The 19,880-nt window shown below is 35.1% G+C and overlaps 1 protein-coding gene across 1 annotated transcript in view; it reads right to left on the bottom strand.

Moving 5' to 3' along the window:
• Positions 1-19,880, bottom strand: part of LOC150098582 (signal transducing adapter molecule 2-like) — a 233,058-nt gene that overhangs the window by 50,985 nt on the left and 162,193 nt on the right. Inside the window, exons 10-11 of the mRNA XM_090404857.1 lie at positions 9,894-9,981; positions 8,090-8,292 (exon numbers count right to left, since the gene is read on the bottom strand). Of these exons, the coding sequence (XP_090260983.1) occupies positions 8,090-8,292; positions 9,894-9,981 (291 nt within the window). The remainder of the gene's footprint in view (positions 1-8,089; positions 8,293-9,893; positions 9,982-19,880) is intronic.

Here is a 19,880-nt window from a genome sequence, read left to right as displayed (position 1 = left end):
CTGTTTTGCCAAGAGTATAAGTGTGCTTTTGCTTGATATTGTTCTCTTGTTAAATCTTGAATGGAGCGGTTCTATTCTTGATAGAGCCATCATTCAAGATCTAACACTACTCCTCCTTTTCCTTGATTGTCATTGCCTGAATAAAACATTTTGTATTTATTGCTCAGAAAGATCTCACCGGTTTTTGCCTTTTTTGTTTCAGTCACCCCTATTATGTTGATCTGGTACTTATCCAATTCCTCAGTTAGCTTTCAGATTTAATACCACTTTTGCCATTCAGACTTCTTACGTTGACAGTACTGATCTTGAACTCTGGTGATGTTGAGTTGGGGTGGATTTTAGGATTTGTTCCAGTAGCTGACTTTTCGCTGTTTGCCCTGGTTCCCTGGCGAAAACAGAAGGGGGGGGGGGGCTTTGTTTAACTGGGCGACGCCCCAGCTGGTATGAAAATGTCATGTTGTACCATTATTTTTTATTTCGGTTTAAGCCAATAAGAATACAATTTGGTTGGCTAAATCCAAAATTGTCAGCCCATCCTCGTTTGTTCAATATCCAGGTAGATACCTAACACGGTGCACCACGAGAAGGTGAGGATTGGACATTTTCATTATCTTTGTCTTTTTATTGCTAATTTTCATACTAAATTACAACAGTCATTCATTTACTCATGGAATCTTGCAGAGTTTGTATTAGATTTATTCAGAAGTATAACATCATCTGCGTAAAGTAAAGATCTAACTGAAAAAAGAGAGCCAAAAGGCTTCACTTTGGCGATGCAAAATTGTTGAAATTAAGTGGATATCGAATCCAACATTATTTCAAAGCCAAATAGAGAAACTACAAGAGTTTTATACTGAATATAGAAACTATAAAAGTTTTGGCAGATCCAAGCATTAGCAAACCTTTCATGACAGGGGCAACTCATAGTAAAGGTGAAGTAAACCCTGATCATTATCCTTAGTATTTCCCATAATGTAAAACATCTCCTAGCAGACATGTATGATGTTATACATTACGGGGGGGGGGTCACTACCCAGACCGGTTTCAACCTTTGTTGAGGTCTCATCAGTGGGAGCCAGACTCAGATGTAAAATACTCAGGTTGAATTAAGAAAGTAGAATTGCCATTTTCCCTCTACAGCATGTAGTGATCTAGAACAATGGCATTTGAGCCATATGTTATATCATAATGCATGCAAAACAATTTATTAGCATTGCAGGGCTTTTTAAAAAGAACTAGTGAAAACAATGAACTTCTGAAATCTATCATTGTTACATGTTTAGACAGTTAGCACATGTAGATAAATTGAATTTATTAAAACTTCAATATATGTCAAAAAATCTTGTATGAACATCATTAGGGAGAGAAGAGAAAAGATCAATTGCAAGATATGAGTCACATAGCACATGCTTACTAGTTTGTGTCTCAGTCATGATTGAGTTGACAGGAGAATGAACTATCAGAGCTCAAAGGAACAAAACTGGATAATGTCTGTAACTAAAAATTAAATATCCTAATCAATATTTAAAAATTTAAATAAAATTAAAAAAAAAAAAAAAGAATTAACAGTGACCACTTGCCAAGAACCGTGAGATTGGCATAAACTCACAGCAGATAAGGTTCAGATGATCAAGTATATATAATCTGCTAGAATGAAGTATCTTGTCCCCCCCACAGAACTCTGTGCCTGCTGGCAACAGCATGGAAAACAAGGCTATACTTGTTCAATTCTAAAAATTAATGTAGTCCCGATGTTCATGGATTCTAATAAAATAAAATAAACTCTCCATACTCCTGTAGCAAATTCATATTCAATGTGAATCCAACAATGGTCTTCCTTTTTTGGATACCTTAATAATTTGTACTCCTGAAGGCAGTACAGAATTTTTTGTTTATAGAAAATCTTCCTTTACTGCATGTACATCCATCTGTCTTCACATCACAGAAGACAGGAATTACTATCATTATCAGCAGAAGGATGGAAGCCAAAAAGAGTGGAAGTACATCAGGACAGAATGCAGAGGGCAATTCATTTGTGGCTATGTGATGAAACAGAGGCAAACAGGATGAACTGTATAACTGATTCCTGCTATAGTCCAGAAAACAAGGGAGAATGTTGATGACATGCATTGGCAAATAGCACGAGTGCAGGTCAAGGAGGAGGTTCAACTGTGGAGACAGTTGTTTTAGCAATATTTATGCCATAAGGTTTCACAAATTACCGTATATTTTCGTGTATAATGCGATCCACGTATAATGCAAACTAGAAATTTTGTTTGAAAACTAGCCCTAAAATGTCATGTCCACGTATAATGCGATCTGTTAATCTTGTTTCCTAACATTATAAATAAAACAATACGAATTAACGAAAGAAATATTTATTTCAAAACAAAATGTCAAAATGCTTAAAATTCTTCTTCATCTTTTGAGTCATCAAACATTTCATTTATAAATTCATCTGTAGGCATTGCATCATCGTCATCATGCTCTCCATTTTGTTGTGCATCATCCTCGCTTTCATATATGATGTCATCTTTGGATCCATCCATTGAATTACTTATTCCACATTTAAGAAATGAGCATTGAATCATTTCAGATGGTATGGAATCCCAAGCTTCTTTATTTAAAGAAGCCATTTAAAGTGATCTTTAAACGGCTTAATCAAGCAGCTGCAAAACGGAAGTTAGACCACCTGGTATGACTGCTAGGTCTGTATACGTAGCTGATGTTTTCTCTTTGCTTGCCTCCATTAAATGCACCTGGTACATATCCCAGACTAGCATGCTTTGTTGCCATCACAAGCTACCTGGACATATGTTCCATACTTGATCCAGCCATAACTGTACACCTTCTTCACCCATCCAACCTTTCTGATTGGCATGAACAAAGACACCTGGTGGAAATTTCATATGCTTCGGAATTGTCTTCCTTTTAAATATCACTGTCGGCTTTAATTTGGATCCGTCTGCCATGCATGCTAGAACAATGGTAAAATGCGTTTTTTCATGTCCTGTTGTTTTTATGAGGACACTCTTTTCACCAACTGAGTTTACTGTTCGATTTCCAGGCATATCAAAGTGCATGGGCATCTCATCCATATTGCCTATTTGGGAAAGTTCATATCCGTGACACTTCTGTAATTTTATGATAAATTTATGGAAAGACTCCACTTTTTCTTCAAGTTGCTTTGGTAACTTCTGTGCAATTTTTGTTCGGTGTCGTAATGTTAATGCTTCGCGTTCCATAAATCTGTTGCACCACCCAGGCGAAGCAAGAAAGGATGAAATACCTGGTGTGTCCTTGAATTTACCATTCTTGAGTTGTAGAGCTCAAAAACGAAATGCATGTCTTGTTACTATAATGCCATCTTGTCAGTGCATCAAAATCCATTCATTTAGCTCTTCTTCGAGTTCTGGAAAGGATGCTACATATCCACGACAGGCACGCTTCGTTTTGGGATTTTTTTCAAGACTCTTTTTGCTTACCCCAAAGTCTAATATTACTCTTTTTCCTTTCTTTTAAGCTTACACAGTGATCCGAATGCATTTTTGAAAATTATGGAGACAACTACCGTGTTTGAATAAAAACTTTAGTTTAATATAACTAAAATCTACATTCGATGTTTCGGCCTTTATGTCAAGGTCATCTTCTAGAGCATACAACTATACACAGAAAGCAAGCTACGCTACAATCAAACTGGTTTGTTAGAGATATGGACCAACCGCTATAACAATTGCTGGCCTGACCTCTGGTGGAGAAAAAAAAAAAAAAAAATATATATATATATATATATATATATATATACATCAACGCCAGAGTTCTATTGTTGGTTGTAGAAATACATTGGGCGCAACAACAAGTATCTATCTATATACTTATATTAACATCATGATTATACTTGTACATTCCAGCCAGTTGGTATGGAATGGTTTCTAATACTAGCTGAAGATTGGTTAGAGTCCTGCCTTATGCTGGATCTCATATATTAGGTAGGCTGAAGGTGTGCCATCCAGATCCTTGGAATTTTCATGCCCTTCTCTCATAGCAACGCTGTTATTATGTTCTTCTGCAAACTGTACGACGCAATTTAAATCCTGTTTCAAAAGATGAACATTTATGTTTCTGTTGGCTCATTTTCAGGCTAGGTTTGTTTAACGAATAATATTTAAAATGAACTGTGGTGAAACCGATATAACTGTGCTAATATCCCTCCAAGGGGGTGGGATATTAGCACTAATTACATTACTGGCTTTATGCGCAGATACGATGCGTGCTCGGTCGCTGAATGCGAGTGGGTCAAGTAGATTTGGTTGCATAGGCATTAGGTAGTATATATTGTGTGTGCAAGTGTAATAAGATGTTATATTTTTTAAGATCCGCATATAATGAGAACCCCTAACTTTAGACCATATATTTTTCGCATTTTACACGATAATATACAGTAACACAATAACACAAGCGAAGAGTGAATATAATATTTAACAGCCATATATTTTAACCTGCAAATTTAAATGACTTTAAATGATTAGAGAGTTATTTTAATCACACATCACTAATTTTTATTTTTTTTTTTAAATAAAATGTTTCCTCAATTATTCCTCTGCATTCTTCTATGTATAACATGACATCTCTTACTGTTTTAAACAATCCATTGTTTGTGTTCTACTTTATATTAAACTAACTGATACTACTGATGACCTGTAATTTTCATATTAAAATATATTGCTATTTAATATATTATTCACTCTTTCTTTGTGTTATGCTAATTTGCAAAATGGGGACATAGATGAAAGAGAAATAGTCACGGGGAGGGAAAGAAAGGTAATTATACACTTGTTAAGTGATAATTACTTGAGACAGCATGTAATGGAGGGGATATGAGGTTCAAGAGTGCTGGATCTGGTCATAGCATCACAGAATTTAACAGATCTAGCTTTGTTGCCTCTGGGGGAAACAATCATGTAGTCTTCACTCAGGAGATTGCTAGACATACAGAATTTTCTGTTAAGAAGATATATATATGTGGAATTACAAAGCATGTGATTGTGACAACCTGAGGAATCAGCTTTCAGTAATGTCATGACATGAGAATTTGGAGGAGAGAGAGATGTTGGTGTGCATGAGAGGTAATCAAGGAGTGTTTGAAAAAAGTAGTATACGCAGACTGTATACCTACTCAGTCAGAAGGATAAATCAGGCAGGAATTAGATGGCATGCCCACGACAGTACAAGGCAATAGAAAGGTAGTTGAAACTGAAATAAATTCTAAAGAGTTCTTTTGCTATGTGACAAGTCAAAGGCGGAATGACCATGGAAGGATAATTTTTAAAAGTATTGATAAAAGCAAACCAAATAGTTGAGTGATCATTTCGCAAGATGTACCATCTAGGTGGTGATACTGCAATACTGAATGTAACACTGACAGATGGAAGTAAAGGCTGAAGAATTGGAGGTGCTTAGGATGCTGCAGAAACTTAATGCAAACACGGCCATGGGAATACATGGCATATCAGCTCGTGTACTATGAGAATGTGCAAGGGAATTTAAGCCTTATTACTGAGGTGCAAACGAGTGGAAAGAGGACAAATTAGTCTCACTGACCAAAAGAGGCTCCCAGATAGATGTAGCAAATTATAGGCTACATCTATATAGGACAATCAGTTTCTCAGAGGTGGTGGTGGTTGATATACTAGAGAAATTGGTTAAAAAAAAAAAAAAAGAATTCTGGACTGAGTAGAAATGGAATATAATATATTAGAAAGGGGCAACATCATTTTGTGAAGGGTAAGTCTTGTCTCAGTAATGTACTTTGTATAATAAAATAACAATGAGTTGGATAAAGGAAATGGCTACTCAGTAATACTACTGGACTTCTCAAAGGCATTTGACAAGATTCCACACAGAAATCTGTTGCAAATGGGGATGGATATGTATCTGGTTATTTGGATTAGAGGGTAGGTGATGGACAGATATCAAAGAGTGGTTTATGCAACGTGGTGTGTTCATACGGCTCAGTACTTCATCCTCTGTGGTTTAATTTGGACATCAATGATACAGGAAATGATTTAATGAGAAATATTCAGTTTGGTGATGATACAAAACTGGAAAGAGCAATAGTAATTAGTAATTAAGGTGATGTAGAGATCCTGCAGATGACTTAAATAGACTGGCAGTATAGACAAAGGTAAATGATTACCAGCTTAACGTGGCTAAGTGTAAGGTGATACACTCTGAGAAGAAAAGATCACAGGCTGCATACTATACTGATGGAAATGAACTGCATGAAAACTGATGAGGCCAGACTTGATGATGATGATTGTAAACAGGGAGTTGAAGTTTAGAAGGCATATTGCAAAAGTAGCCAAAAACAACATATCAGTTATGTGGTTGCTGAAGAGTGCTAACAAGCAGGGAGAGGGAAGTTATTATTCTCCTTTATAAGACCATATCTGGACTATTGCATGCTAATCTGGTCACCTGGATTCTGTGAGGATGAAGAAGTGATGGAGATGATCCACAGGTAAGTGACAAAATTGTAGCTAGTTTATGGCAAGTCAAAAGAGGATCCCCCTTTGTCCTGCATTAGCCAATATCTACTTGGAACACATTCTCTTCGATGAAACCTCAACGTGGATGATGTTTTTGCTATCTGGCCTAAATTTGAAATATCTCTATCAAGATTAACAACCTGCACCCATGCATCAATTCAGGATGGAAAAAGAAAAGGTGCAAAATTAGCCTTCTTGGACATTCTCCTTTCCTTTAACTTGTCTGGAGTACTTACAGCATCTATTTATCATAAGCTCACCTTCATAAGCAATTACATATTCAAAAAGATTCAGCCCATCATCTATCTTGACACCATTCAAAGTATCATGAATATCACCACAAGGAAATTTAAACACATCTATCACATCTGTGGAACAAGCCTGTCCCTAGGAATCCTGAACCTGCATAGTAAGTCACAATTCAATATATAGTGGTTACCTCTGAAGCAAATGCAAAAATCCTGAAAAGATACTGTTTAGTTCCTGTTCACAAAATCTCCTGATTATCTTCCACAAAAAATAAAGAGGCCTCTCTCTTTCCCTCCTACTGTTTACCACATTCATTGTGATTGCTTCCTTATGAAGTCTGGACAAACGGGACATTCAGTCAAAAAACAATTGCAGGAACACCAGTCTTACATCACTCACAATAAGCCTGAAAAATCTTACCTGCAACCTCATGAAATGGACATTGACACAATATCCTATGTTACATTGGCATCAGTCTAAATTTGAGTGGTTATTTAAAAAATGCCAATGCCCTTCTATGCTGCCCAAACTTAAATTGAAATGATTGTCTATCCATTGCAAAGACCTAGAAGAGTCTCATCCTGTTAAATGGCAAACAGCAATTTCCACCCCTCCCTTGTTTGTTTTCTTATATCATTTTAATTTATTCATGTAATTTATTATTATTTTATTTTTAATTTAATTTTTAAACCATCCACTGCATGGTTGCACTCCAACATGTGACTCCGATTCTGTAAAAAAGGAATAACATTCTATTTTTTGTGCTTCTTTGTGAATGTTCTTGTGCACCAGTGATGACCTATTAGTTTCAAGCTGAAATATTTGCAATAATAAAATTAATATTAATTCTTGTGAATGTGTTTCGTATTTTGGTTTAACCAATAAGAATACAATTAGGTCGGCTAAATACCAAATACTTAAACAGAATGTGCGAGGAAAGATTAGCAAAACAAGTGTTTCCTCTGCCAGGTTGGGAGGAAAACGACCCAGAGGAAGACCAAGATATAGGTGGATTGATACTGTACAAAGTGCCTTAGATGATAGAAATATAAGATCTGATAATGTTGGAGTCTTGACAAGTAACAGACTGATTTGGAGGAAAATTGTAGATTGGAAGTTAGTAATGATGTAAATTTTTCATGTAGTACTATCATATCCTGTACACCCCTTGAGGATACATGGCAGGAATTTGATGATTATGGTGAATGTGTTTCTAATAATTATTAGAACTTGAGGATAAAATAGTAAAATTTAATTACATATTTTTTTTTAATTACAATTTTTTATTTTACCTGATGTGGAGGCTGTGGAAAAGGATGGCTAATATCAGGAAGGGTATATGGACCATAAGTTGGTGGTATATAATCTTTCATAAGTCCATGGTACATTCCTAAAGCATCTACTAGTTGATGACTAAGAGATGTTAAAGCTGCATGCCTCCTATCAATTTTTTCTAACTCCTGATCGATTAAAGGACCCATTGCCATGCAGTGTTCTGTCAAGAGATATAAGTAAAATACTCTGGAGATTAATATCATTGTTTATCTTATATCAGTGCATATTATAAAGTTCCAGTTACATCTATCAAGCGTAATTTATATACAAAGTACATACCAAAGTTCCATCTCATTAAAAACAAAGTACTAAAGCTTTTGACAGTATTAAGTGAGAGGGTTGATAACTGTAGGGTTTTGGTTATGGCTGTTTGGTATTATGGGTGAAGAAACCAGGAATATGAGGCCAATGCATGTTCTTCTGGCCATATGCCTGTTTTAAGGGATGAAAAAATGCAAGTTTCCTAGAGATTGCCCTTACAGATCAACAATCTGCAGAAAGCATAAGGTTAGGATGACCTCTCATTGCTTCTGCCTTTGTGTCTCCACTACTGGACCTGGCTCCCACTGACCTCAATAAAGGTCGAAACTGGTATGGGTAGTGGCCCTTGCCTTAATGCAGAGCATTACACATATCCACAAGGAGATGTACTTTGCATTATGGGAGATACTGAGATAGGAGTGATGAGAGAGCTTTCTCCACCTTTGCAACAAGTTGCCCGGTGTTGTACTACCTTACCCCAGTCCTGAAGATACTTTCAGGCACAAACTTTGTTTGCTCACACTTGGATAAAGGATTAAACCATACTTATTATAGTCTAACCAAGTGAAAAATAAACTCTCAAAAAAATTTGCTGGACGTATATAGATGTCCTGGCCAGTTGGGAGGTTAATATAAGTATTTTTCAAAATACACCCTTTTACATAAAAATGTGTTTTGATTTTTTAACCTTAAATTTTAAGTACATTTAAAAAAAAAAAAAAAGTAAGGTGTGCTCAACTTAAAATTGCATCTGGGCGCCAGGATCTTTATAGCTGGCACTTACCACAGATATGAGAGTTCTGAGAAAAATCGGGTCTCAACAGATGCATCAATGGCAGAATCATTTTAAAAATGAAGATATTAGGAAGAAACTTAGCATTGTTAGCAAAAAAAAATATGTGAGTAGGTCTATTCTAAGGTGGTATGTCACTTAAACAGTAAAACAGGTGTTTGATGCCAATATGGTAGGAAAAAGACCTATTGGAAGGCCCTGATCTATGTGGATTGATTCAGTCAGAAGGGCCTCGGACAACTGAAATGTTTAGATACAACAATTCTCAAGTGTTGACAAGTAATTGTTGAAAGCCAATGAGTCTAATAATGTACACTTAAACATGTATTACTGTCATAGTAGCCTGTACACCCCTTGAGAATACATATTAAGAAAGTAATGATGAAACTGAAGTGTATACCAACAAACATCTGAAGAGTATGCAACTTCAAGAACTGTCTGACGATTTTGTGTTTTTGATGCTAACTACATAAGCTTTGATGCTAAGAATTAAATTAATCACTGATACTAATTCCCAATATGTGTTAACTGAGAATTACAAGGCTGGCATTTTTATTTTGAAAGAGAAAACTGGAGTAATTCCAGAAGAAAATTTTGTGAATAGTTTACAAATAATTAATGCAGAAGTGATGACAGCAATAATGCACACATCACATTGTACATTAATAAACAAAAATTTTATTTAGTAATATCTTAAAAAGAGTTACCTTCTAGAGCAGCAAGATCTGCAGAGTCAGCTCCTTCTCCTGTTGGATCAGCTTCATGTAACATATGGAGCACATGATTAATCTTTTCCTGGTAAAATAAATAAAATATACTGTTTACCACAAGATTATTTATACTTTGTAGCAAGTATTTTTTTGCTGGGTGAAAAAGTAAGCTATGCATGACAAGACATTTATATTCCTGTTTTATCCTTATCTAAGCATAAGTAAACAAAAGTTTGCATGATAATCAATCTTTTCTTGATGAAATAAATGCCATCTACCACAAGGTTATTTACACTTTGTAGCAACCCCCCCCCCCCGCCAAGTTAAAATGCAAGCTATGCTTGACAAGAAATTATATCCTTGTTTTATCCTTTATCCAAGCATGAGTAAACAAAAGCTTGCATAGGCTGCTTATGTACAGGTATGCAGTTGATAACATATCACAACAATAATTTAATTTATCATCTAGAGCATTTTATTAATCTAAAGACACACACACACCTTTTTAAATCAGTATTTATTCCAAATGGAGAAGGTTGATAGAACAATTAAATTTAAATCTCAACTAGTTTTGTTTTCTTCCTCTAGAACATCTACCAGGTTCTAGATAAAATGATAGAAGTGTTGCAAGTAATGCAAAAACTTGGTAAACAACATTTAATGGAACAAATAGGATACTGATGTATATCAGAGGATATTTTATATATTTTTTTAATGGACAGCCCATCCATAAGAGGTTGGTCAATGTTAGTACTGTGGATGATCAATAAGGAACTCATTCACATTTGACTTGAAAAGCTGTGGGCTGTATTCTTTGGGAAACATGTGGTGGAAAACTGTTCTAGAAAACAGCAGTTGAAGGGATAAATGAAGAAGAAAAATTTGTTCTGTGGTTTTGAAGATGAACTGTGAGAAGATGATGGTTTAGCTGCTACATGAGTTTGGAAAATTTGAGAGTGGGAGAATAATTGATGGCAACTCCGATGAACAGTTACCAGAAATATTTATAGAAGGTGCAGGCTGTGGAAACTGAATACCTGTGCAAAAATGAGTGAAGTGTATTAATGGGAGAAGGGTCGTCAATCAATATAACTGATCATTTCTGTATAGAATCCAGTATTTTCATGGAGCTCTTAGTGGTACCACCCCAGATATAGAGCAGTATTCAATGGTTTGGTGGATTTGTGATTTGTATAGGGTTAAGAGTTGTTTGGAGTTAAAGTAATGTCTTGAGCAAAAGAGAAACCCTAATTTTTTTAGATGTAGAGGAGGCAACAGTTGTGATATATTTGTGCCAAGAGAGATTACAGGTTAGAGTTATTTTGAGAAGATGAATCTCATCTCAAATAGAGATTTGAGTATTCACAAGGGTAAGATTGGAAGAACAAGGTTCTTTTTTGTGGGAAATAATGCAGAGCTGTGTTTTGCTGGCATTAATGTTGATAATGTTATCCAAATACCACTGATGAATGTTTTGATGAATGAAATTTAAGGTAGTAAAGGTTAGATTTCTGGAGGATGTGGTGATTTGTGTTTTGCAGGGTTTTTTTCAAAAAAAAAAAAAAAAAAAGTGCAATGTACTGTCATCAGCAAAACTGTGTATTGGATCGGCAGTCAGCTGGAGTAGATCATTTATGTATAGAAGGAAGAGAGTGGGCAAGAAAACAAGGCTTTGTGGGACCCCAGCATTAGTTATATAGATATAGAAAGAGGAGTTGAGATTTAAGTTTCTGCCAGGAAGAGTAAGTGAGGTTTTGCAAATTAAAGGTAGAATTGAACATCATTAAGTTAAGAACTGAAGCCGAATATATTTGTGAAATGGATCTGGAAGGTTCTGCGAAGTTTGTTTTGAACCACAGGATCACACATTTCCTATTCAGTGTTTGGGATCAGGTTTTCACACTGGGTTGTTTACAGAGTTTGATTTTCTCATTAATATCCCTTCTTTGTGATTGATTGTCCATATTTCTTCCCCACTTTGACGTTCCTCTTTGAGTTCTTTTCTTAAATGCTGCATTTTTTTCCCCCTGGCCAGATCTGATCTGGCCAGGCTTATACATGTAATGCTAAACTGGTGCCTTTTGACTTGCTGTTCACAGTCGACATAAATGCTGATCAGCTTGTCAAGGTATCATGTGTCACTTTTCTTAAGAGCAGGAAGTTTATTCCACCGCTCCATGAGATTGTGGACCTAAAACAGTGACATCTATCAATTTTCTTGAGGGTGAAATTGCATTATTTAGCAAGCCTGCAAATGTTGTCATTTAGCATTGCATCAGTTTCTGAATGGAAGTTCAGGATGATAGTGCTGTACTTCTTATTTTTTGCCTCGATCGTGTGTTGAACTGATGAAGCAATGAGATCATAAATCTTGCTGGCATTGTCTGAGTAGGCATGTTAGCTTCAAGATGCTAATCATGGATTGCTTTGGAGCTTTTTTTTCAATTGTGTCAATTTTCCAGAAGGTTTCGTCAGGCACAATAAGGTGCTATTCCAGGCTATCCATGTACTTGACGAGGTTTAAGAGTTGTTTATTGGTGAGGAGGCACAGGGGAGAGAAAATGGTTGGCTGGCTGAGGGTGCTTAGCAATTTGAGCACTAGTTCTTTGATTTTGGCAATTGGCATGAGTCCACTGGTAACAAAATTCACAAAGTAAACTCTTTTTCTTATCTGTAATGTCTAATTTGTAGCTTTGGCATTTTAAATCTTCAAGCATTGGTAGAGATTTAGTAGTAGACCAGACTTGGTCATTTGAAGTCTCAACATTAGAGTTCCAGGGAATGAAAAGAAGGCAAGACAGCTCAATTATAGAAGGTTGATGCTAGGATAGATGTAGCTAATTACAAATCATTTAATACCTTTTAATAGTCATTATGATACTGGAAGAGATGGTGCTTGTATTCACAAATGGATATGTGGGTGAATGGGAATATGATCTTCTGTAGTGAACCACATGGCATTTTTAAGGACAGGTCTTAAGATGCTCTTAAGTTGAATGGAGATATTAATCTTTTCTTAATTCTGAGTTGTTTAACACTTAAATATGATCCAAAATTTATAAATTCTCTCTCTCTCTCTCTTTCTGTTTATGGATTGTATATAGATTCATTACTCAGAATATTCTTTCTGACAACCTATTTAATTAATTTCTTATCAGCTTTAATTCATTAAGAAATTCAAATGTCTGAAAATGTCAGTTTTCAGACATTTGAATAACCAAACATTTATTCAAATACATACATCATAGCATTACACACTGGTGTCTAAAACCTAAGGACAAATACTATTTCTAAGATTACAACTCAATTCAGACAAATTAGCTTGTGGCAATTTCTATAACTGACGATTTTGAGTAGAAAGGAGATACACATTAAAATTTTTGAATTGCACATAAAAGGGCCACATGGTAGCACTCAACAGGATAAAAGGCTGAACTAAGTGAATTGTGTTTTAAGGAAGCTCTTTTTGTGAAAGAATAAAGTTGCAAACTTGTATGTCTTGTAATGTCTCAAAGACATCATCTAGATGAGTTCAAGCAGGGAAGAATTATTGGAAAGCTTGAAGAAGTCCACAGAATATTATCAGAGTTTGGAATCTTGCATAGCATTGTATCCAGGCTGTGGGTAGTGTTTCAAATCAATGTATTTTGTGTTCCAGATGTTTGCTAAGAGGTCACCCTCGCTATATTAGGGGGGGGGGGGGGCATGAAGACAGATTTTGAATTTAAACAGCAAAATGTAATTGACAAACCATGGCAGTTTAGCTCCATTCAAGCATAGGTACACAGATATCTCAATCAATGAACTATGGCAAGACACCTGCGACAAGTAGGCCTATATGTCTGAAAACTTGCGTCTCTTTATCCACAACTCATTATAGAACAATTTTAGTGGTATCATAAAAATTGGACAAGACACCAACAGGCTAATGTTCTCTTTACAGATGAGAGTCGTTTTAGTCTTGCCTCAGATTCTAGATGACACTTCATCTGGCATGAAAGTGGTATTGCTTGCCATTGCAAGAATGATCTTGAAAGGGATAGATATGGTGGTGCTAGGGTCATAGAGTGGGAAGGTGAAGAATTCATTTTTATGGATGACAATGCTGCACCACGTCATACACAAGCAGTGAAGATACTTCTGGAGACTGAGGATATTAACTGAATCGAATGGCCAGTATGCTCCCCAGATCTCAACAGAATATGTTTGCAACACAATAGGGAGATACATTGCTGCTCAAAAATCTCCTCCAGTAAACAAACAAGGCCTTAGCCTTGCTCTGAAGGAGAAGCAGGCAGTTTGCCTGAAGAACTCCTGAATCACTGGTGCTAAGCATGGTGCAATGTTGTGAGAGCTGCATTGCAGTTTTGGGTGGAAATATTCCATACTGAAATGTCTTTCCACAGAGTTTTCTGTAAGCACTGTACATTAATTCCTTAACCACGTCAAATTTGTAAGTTTTGCTAAAAACATATTGCAGTTTAATTTGTATGAAATTTGTGTAATATAATCTATTAGTATACTTGGCAATAAATTTATATCCACATTTGGCTGTAGTCACAAAAACTTTTTAATATACAGGTAAAAATGTAGTTTGTCCTTAGCTTTTTGGATGCCAGTATATTTATTCAAGCATAAAGATATAATTGAGGATTGAGCTAGAAACCAATAAAGCACATTTAAATTGGATGAATCCATGCAAGATTATAATTGCAATTGGGGAGGAGGAGGGGGGACTTACCAAATCTAGTAAAGCTTTCACTCTAAGGTTATTATTTATAGACACATTATGAGAAATCCATTTTCTTCAATCCATTACTACTTTTTTTCTGTAAAAAATCCGAATGTGTGTGTGTGTGTGGGGGGGGATATGAAACTACTGCACATAATACCTGCTGCACATAATTTAAATTTTTTTGAAATGTAACATATTGATTAGTGATATTCAAAGTGTGTTCAGCAGAGTCTTTGTTTTTTTTTTCAAAATATAACAAAATAATTTTTTCAACAATTAATTTATATTAAATATATGAAGAGCCAAAGGCTTCAATTCGGCGACACATAACTTGTTTAAGTTAAGGGATATTACATCCCATATTGTTTCTTAGCCGAATAAGAAACTCAAAAGAGTTTCATGCCGAATATAAAAATTATGTAAAGTTCGGCGATTCCAAGCATAAGCAAATACCTGGATAGCAGCAACTGACCCTTAAGGTGGTGCAAGCTGAGGCAACTCATAGCAAAGGTGGAGCAAGCTCTGATCACTATCCTTGATATTTACCCATAATGTGAACTTAGCTCCTAGGAGCTGTATTACTGTTCAACATTATGAGAGGTCACTACCAGACCGGTTTCAACCTTTATTGAGGTCTCATCAGTGAGTAGGTAGACCTAATTAATACCTAATTAATAAGACCTAATTGCCAAGTGGTGTCCTAATATTATTAGGACACCACTTGGCAATTCTCATAGAAGGGATGTAAGTTCTGTTCGCTACAAACTTGGTATTAATTAGGTCTACCTACACCTACTCACTGATGAGACCGCAATAAAGGTTGAAACCGGTCTGGGTAGTGACCTTCTCTCATAATGTTGAATAGTATAATGTGAACTTAGCTCCTAGGAGCTAAGTTCACATTATGGGTAAATATCAAGAATAGTGATCGGTGCTTGCTCCACCTTTGCTATGAGTTGCCTCAGCTTGCATTACCTTAAGGGTCAGTTGCTGCTATCCAGGTATTTGCTTACGCTTGGAATCGCCGAACTTTATATAATTTTTATATTCGGCATGAAACTCTTTTGAGTTTCTTATTCGGCTAAGAAACAATATAGGATGTAATATCCCTAACTTAAACAAATTAATTTATAGTTAATTATTGAAAAAATTCATTAAAAAAAAGTCACAATAAGATTTCTAGATATCTGTACAAGCTATGTTCTCCTGGAATATATACTTCAGAGCCACGCTAAGTCACACTCAGTGTGGCTCTGAATATGCCCTTTTGAGTATTATAATCTTCATTTTTTTGATATTACTTGTTTAAATAAGATATGCAATTTTAAAAATTTAAGATCACCCATCAACTGAAGAATGTCCATAAGCAATGATTCTGGGTTTACAAATATACAAAATAAAAAACACAGTACTTTTTTTTTACTTCACTAAAGATGTTTTAGCACATTTAAAGAAAATACTTCAGAATTCACTTTTTGTATGAAGTCTATGAGCAATCTATTGAAGAACCATATAAAACCATTTAAAAAAATGTAAAGCAATTTTTCAGCATGAGAAACTCATAATGAAATGTCTTTTGCTAGACTAAATCAAAAATATTATAGCGCTACAGAGTTCATGATTCACAAAAATGGGCCATTTCTGTTTGAATTGGAAAGCATTAGTTTCTGTCATTTTTACAAAATAAAAATGTTTATTCCAGCTGCATGAGACCTATACGGACAGATAGCTGAAATAAATTGCTATTCCATACATTTATTATCGAATCACTTGCCTTTCTCAGTCTTTTGTTACTATATTCTGAAATATTTTCTTCTCTTTATTTTTCCTATTTCTCCTGTAATTATCAATAACAAACAGTTGATTGTGTGTGTTGTTTATTTTAATTTTTACTTATGTACATGCTCTCAGAATTATAGCCATTTTCATTTAATTTAAGTGTACTGCCAATGTAGTAAGGTTCCAAGTGCTCAGTTTGAAACAATGATCATGTCCCCCCCCCCCAAAGTGCTTTTATTATATTAATTTTGCCATCAAGACAGCAGAAATTTTAAAAACTTCTTTAATTTAAAGGTTGAATCATAGAGGTAGGCTCTCATTCCATTATTTTTTAAACTAAGTAAGTACAATGGAGTCAGTTTGGCCTTTCTGGTAAGTACAGACAGCACTAAGATTTTAACTCGCATTTCTTCTTTCATTAAGATAATAAACTAATAACAAGTGAGATTTATACTGAACTGACAGTTCATTTGAACAACTCACAAATTTAAAATACTGATTTCTAAGTATAAATTGAATTTAAATTATAACTAAGCAGTCTTCAATTGCCAAAAAAAAAAGGGGAGGGGATAACATTGTAAATATATTATTCAACAGAAACAAAATACAAACGAAAAACCTGTTTAAGAAAACATCTCATAAGTGCATTACAGTATGTAACGTGCTGTTTTGAGTTGGACTCTTGAAAAGGCATTGAATAATCAGTGAACTATGCTTTTTAACATATTTAGGAAAGAGTAAATTCCAATTCTGATGAATGGGCAGGGATGACAAAAATATCTGTAGAAAATTAATACAGCAGAAAGCAAATGTCTGTAAAAGAGTGTAGTGATTTACCTCAATCTTAGAGATACTACTTATTAACTTTCAGTGTTTGAACAATTGCAGGTATTGAAGTTAATAAGGTTGTCAGAATCTACATTGGAAAATGGTGGAGATAATTTTTTTTGTAGAAATAGATATTCTAGAAATTTAATTTGTGACAAGGTGGTTTATCAAATAAGATGAAGAAATAGAACATACAATATCTGTGCACTGGATTTGCAATCAAATATTTGTTGATATATATATATATATACAGAAGGAAGAGAGTAGGCAAAATAGCAAATCCATATGGTATCCCAAAATTATTCAAAGTTTTAAGGATAAAGATCCATTCACCACTGCACATAATGTGTGACCAGATAAAAAAGCTAGCAATGGAGTTGCAGAAATCAGAAGACAGAGCTTCATTTGAGAGCTCACTTAGTAGATATTTCCACTAAACCCAATTATATGTGTTTGGGCAGGAATATCAAGAGTAATCAGTTGAGTTTCCCTCAAACTTTTTTGTGGTATTTGTCCAGAGATGGGTGAGATAAGCAAGATAAGATTCTCTGTTGACAGTAGTGTAATCCATACTGATAGTAACTTATGAGCTAAATTTCCACTGATGCAGAAATTCAGTATTAACAGAACTGCTTCATTAGTTTAGAATGAACTGCTGGCCTGGTTCGTTGAGTGGTTAGCATATCCACTCTCCAGCCAAAAGGCTGTGGGTTCAAATCCCGCCATGGCATGGATGTTTGTGATCGTCTATGAAAATACGGGCAGTAGATGATGAGGTTCGCTGTAGTTGGTATATTGAGTGATGGAGACGGAAAGAGCTGTAGAGCAGGTGCCCTCCCTTGATGAGGCTTTGGACTCCTTTACAATTGCTGTACTGTTTCTCTCACTCATAAGTGAGAGAAACAGTACAGCAATTGTAAAGGTCTGTTCTTTTAAGGAATAGGTTGCACATGTACCAATAATTTCAATCTAGTAGCAGGATACATGCTAGTGAAATAGAAGTATAAAAAAAGTAGTGTAAGACAGGAATCATTTCTGGACAAAAGTTCAAGAACACTGAGAAATGACATTAGGATCAGACATTTGTGGTATGCAGATAACACCAGATTTGTATGATCTCTTTCTCTTAAAAAATTCTAAAGGTGTATTGAATGTTGCAAGTTTGAAATGATAAGAAGATATTTAAGGGAATCAACAATGAAAACATTGAAGAAAGAGTAAGAAGCCAAGAGACTGGGGGTGTTTTTCTATGAATAACAATGCAGCAGAATAGTCCAATTACAAAAGAGGTGAAAGCAGAATTGGGGAAAAATTATAGCCAGCAGCACAAGGGACCAGAAGGTGTCCTGCGCACAAAGAAAAATTCCATTCTTCCTGTTATGATTGATGTATTTACAAAAAATGCAAAAATGACTGTTGTACTTAATAAATTATTAAAATTACTTCTCTGTCTCAAGTTTGAGATGAAATTTCTGTTTTCTTCAAGGTAAGATTAAAATAAAAAATGTTGATTATGGATTTAAGCACTACTGAAGTTGACTGTAATCACAGTAGTCCAATCATAGCAGTCCTTAACCACTCACACTCACAACACTGATAATATAATAGCTTTGTTATCACGTAACTTAAGTTATATATTTCTAATATTTTAAATAGAGAATCATCATCATCAAATTCCTGATAAATATACCCTAAAGAGGATATGATAGTAATACATAAAAATTTCATCATTACTAACTTCCTATCTACAATTTTCCTCCAATCTGTCTATTATTACCTGTCAAGACTCCACTATGATCAGATCTAATATTCTTTATCTTGGTCTTCTTCTGGGTCTTTTTCCTGCCAACCTGGCAGAGAACACTTGTTTTGCTAATCTTTCCTATCCCATTCTGTATAAGTGATACCACCTGAGATTAGCTCAGCTAATGCATTCCTGGATGCTGACAATGTCAAGTTCTTTCCTAATATTGCTGTTTTTAATATGATATTGCCATTGATGCCATCTGTTCATGCTCCAACTCTTTATAAGGACTCTCATATCTGCAGTCTCTAGTCTTTGGCCAAGTGTTTTAGTTCTGACCCAGCTCTCAGATCCATAAGTTAAAATTGGCTTGAATACCGTCTTCTATACAGTAAATTTAGTGTTTTGGCTAATTGTACTTGGGAAGTCAACTGAATAAATTTATATGGAATAAAAGAGAAATTAGTCGGAACACTAAATTAGCTGTATACAAGACAGTGTTCAAACCAGTTTGAACAGTTGACTTCCTACCATACCAGCTTTGTTGATTCTCTTGTCTATTTCCATATTTAATTTACCATCTTCAATAAAAATCATGTCTAAGTAGCTGAAATGTTTTGCTTGTTCCACATGTTCTCCGTTCACAACACAGTTGACATTTTCAATGACTCTGTCTATTTTCATTGTCTTTTGTCTTTTTAATGCTGACCTTCATACCATATCTATTATAACAGTTATTCAATTTAGCCAGGGAATCTTGCAGACTTGTAGCAGATTTATTTAGAAGTATAACATCGTCTGCATAAAGCAAAGAGCACAAATTAACATCAACAATTCTGATATCATGTTTAATACCACTCTCCTTCATAACGTGATCCATATAGATAATAAATAACAG

Source organism: Typopeltis vanoorti, chromosome 15, assembly GCF_054136105.1.
Source record: "Typopeltis vanoorti isolate ZY-2024b chromosome 15, IOZ_Tvanoo_1.0, whole genome shotgun sequence".
Taxonomy (NCBI): domain Eukaryota; kingdom Metazoa; phylum Arthropoda; class Arachnida; order Uropygi; family Thelyphonidae; genus Typopeltis; species Typopeltis vanoorti.
This window is presented reverse-complemented; position numbering and strand designations above follow the sequence as displayed.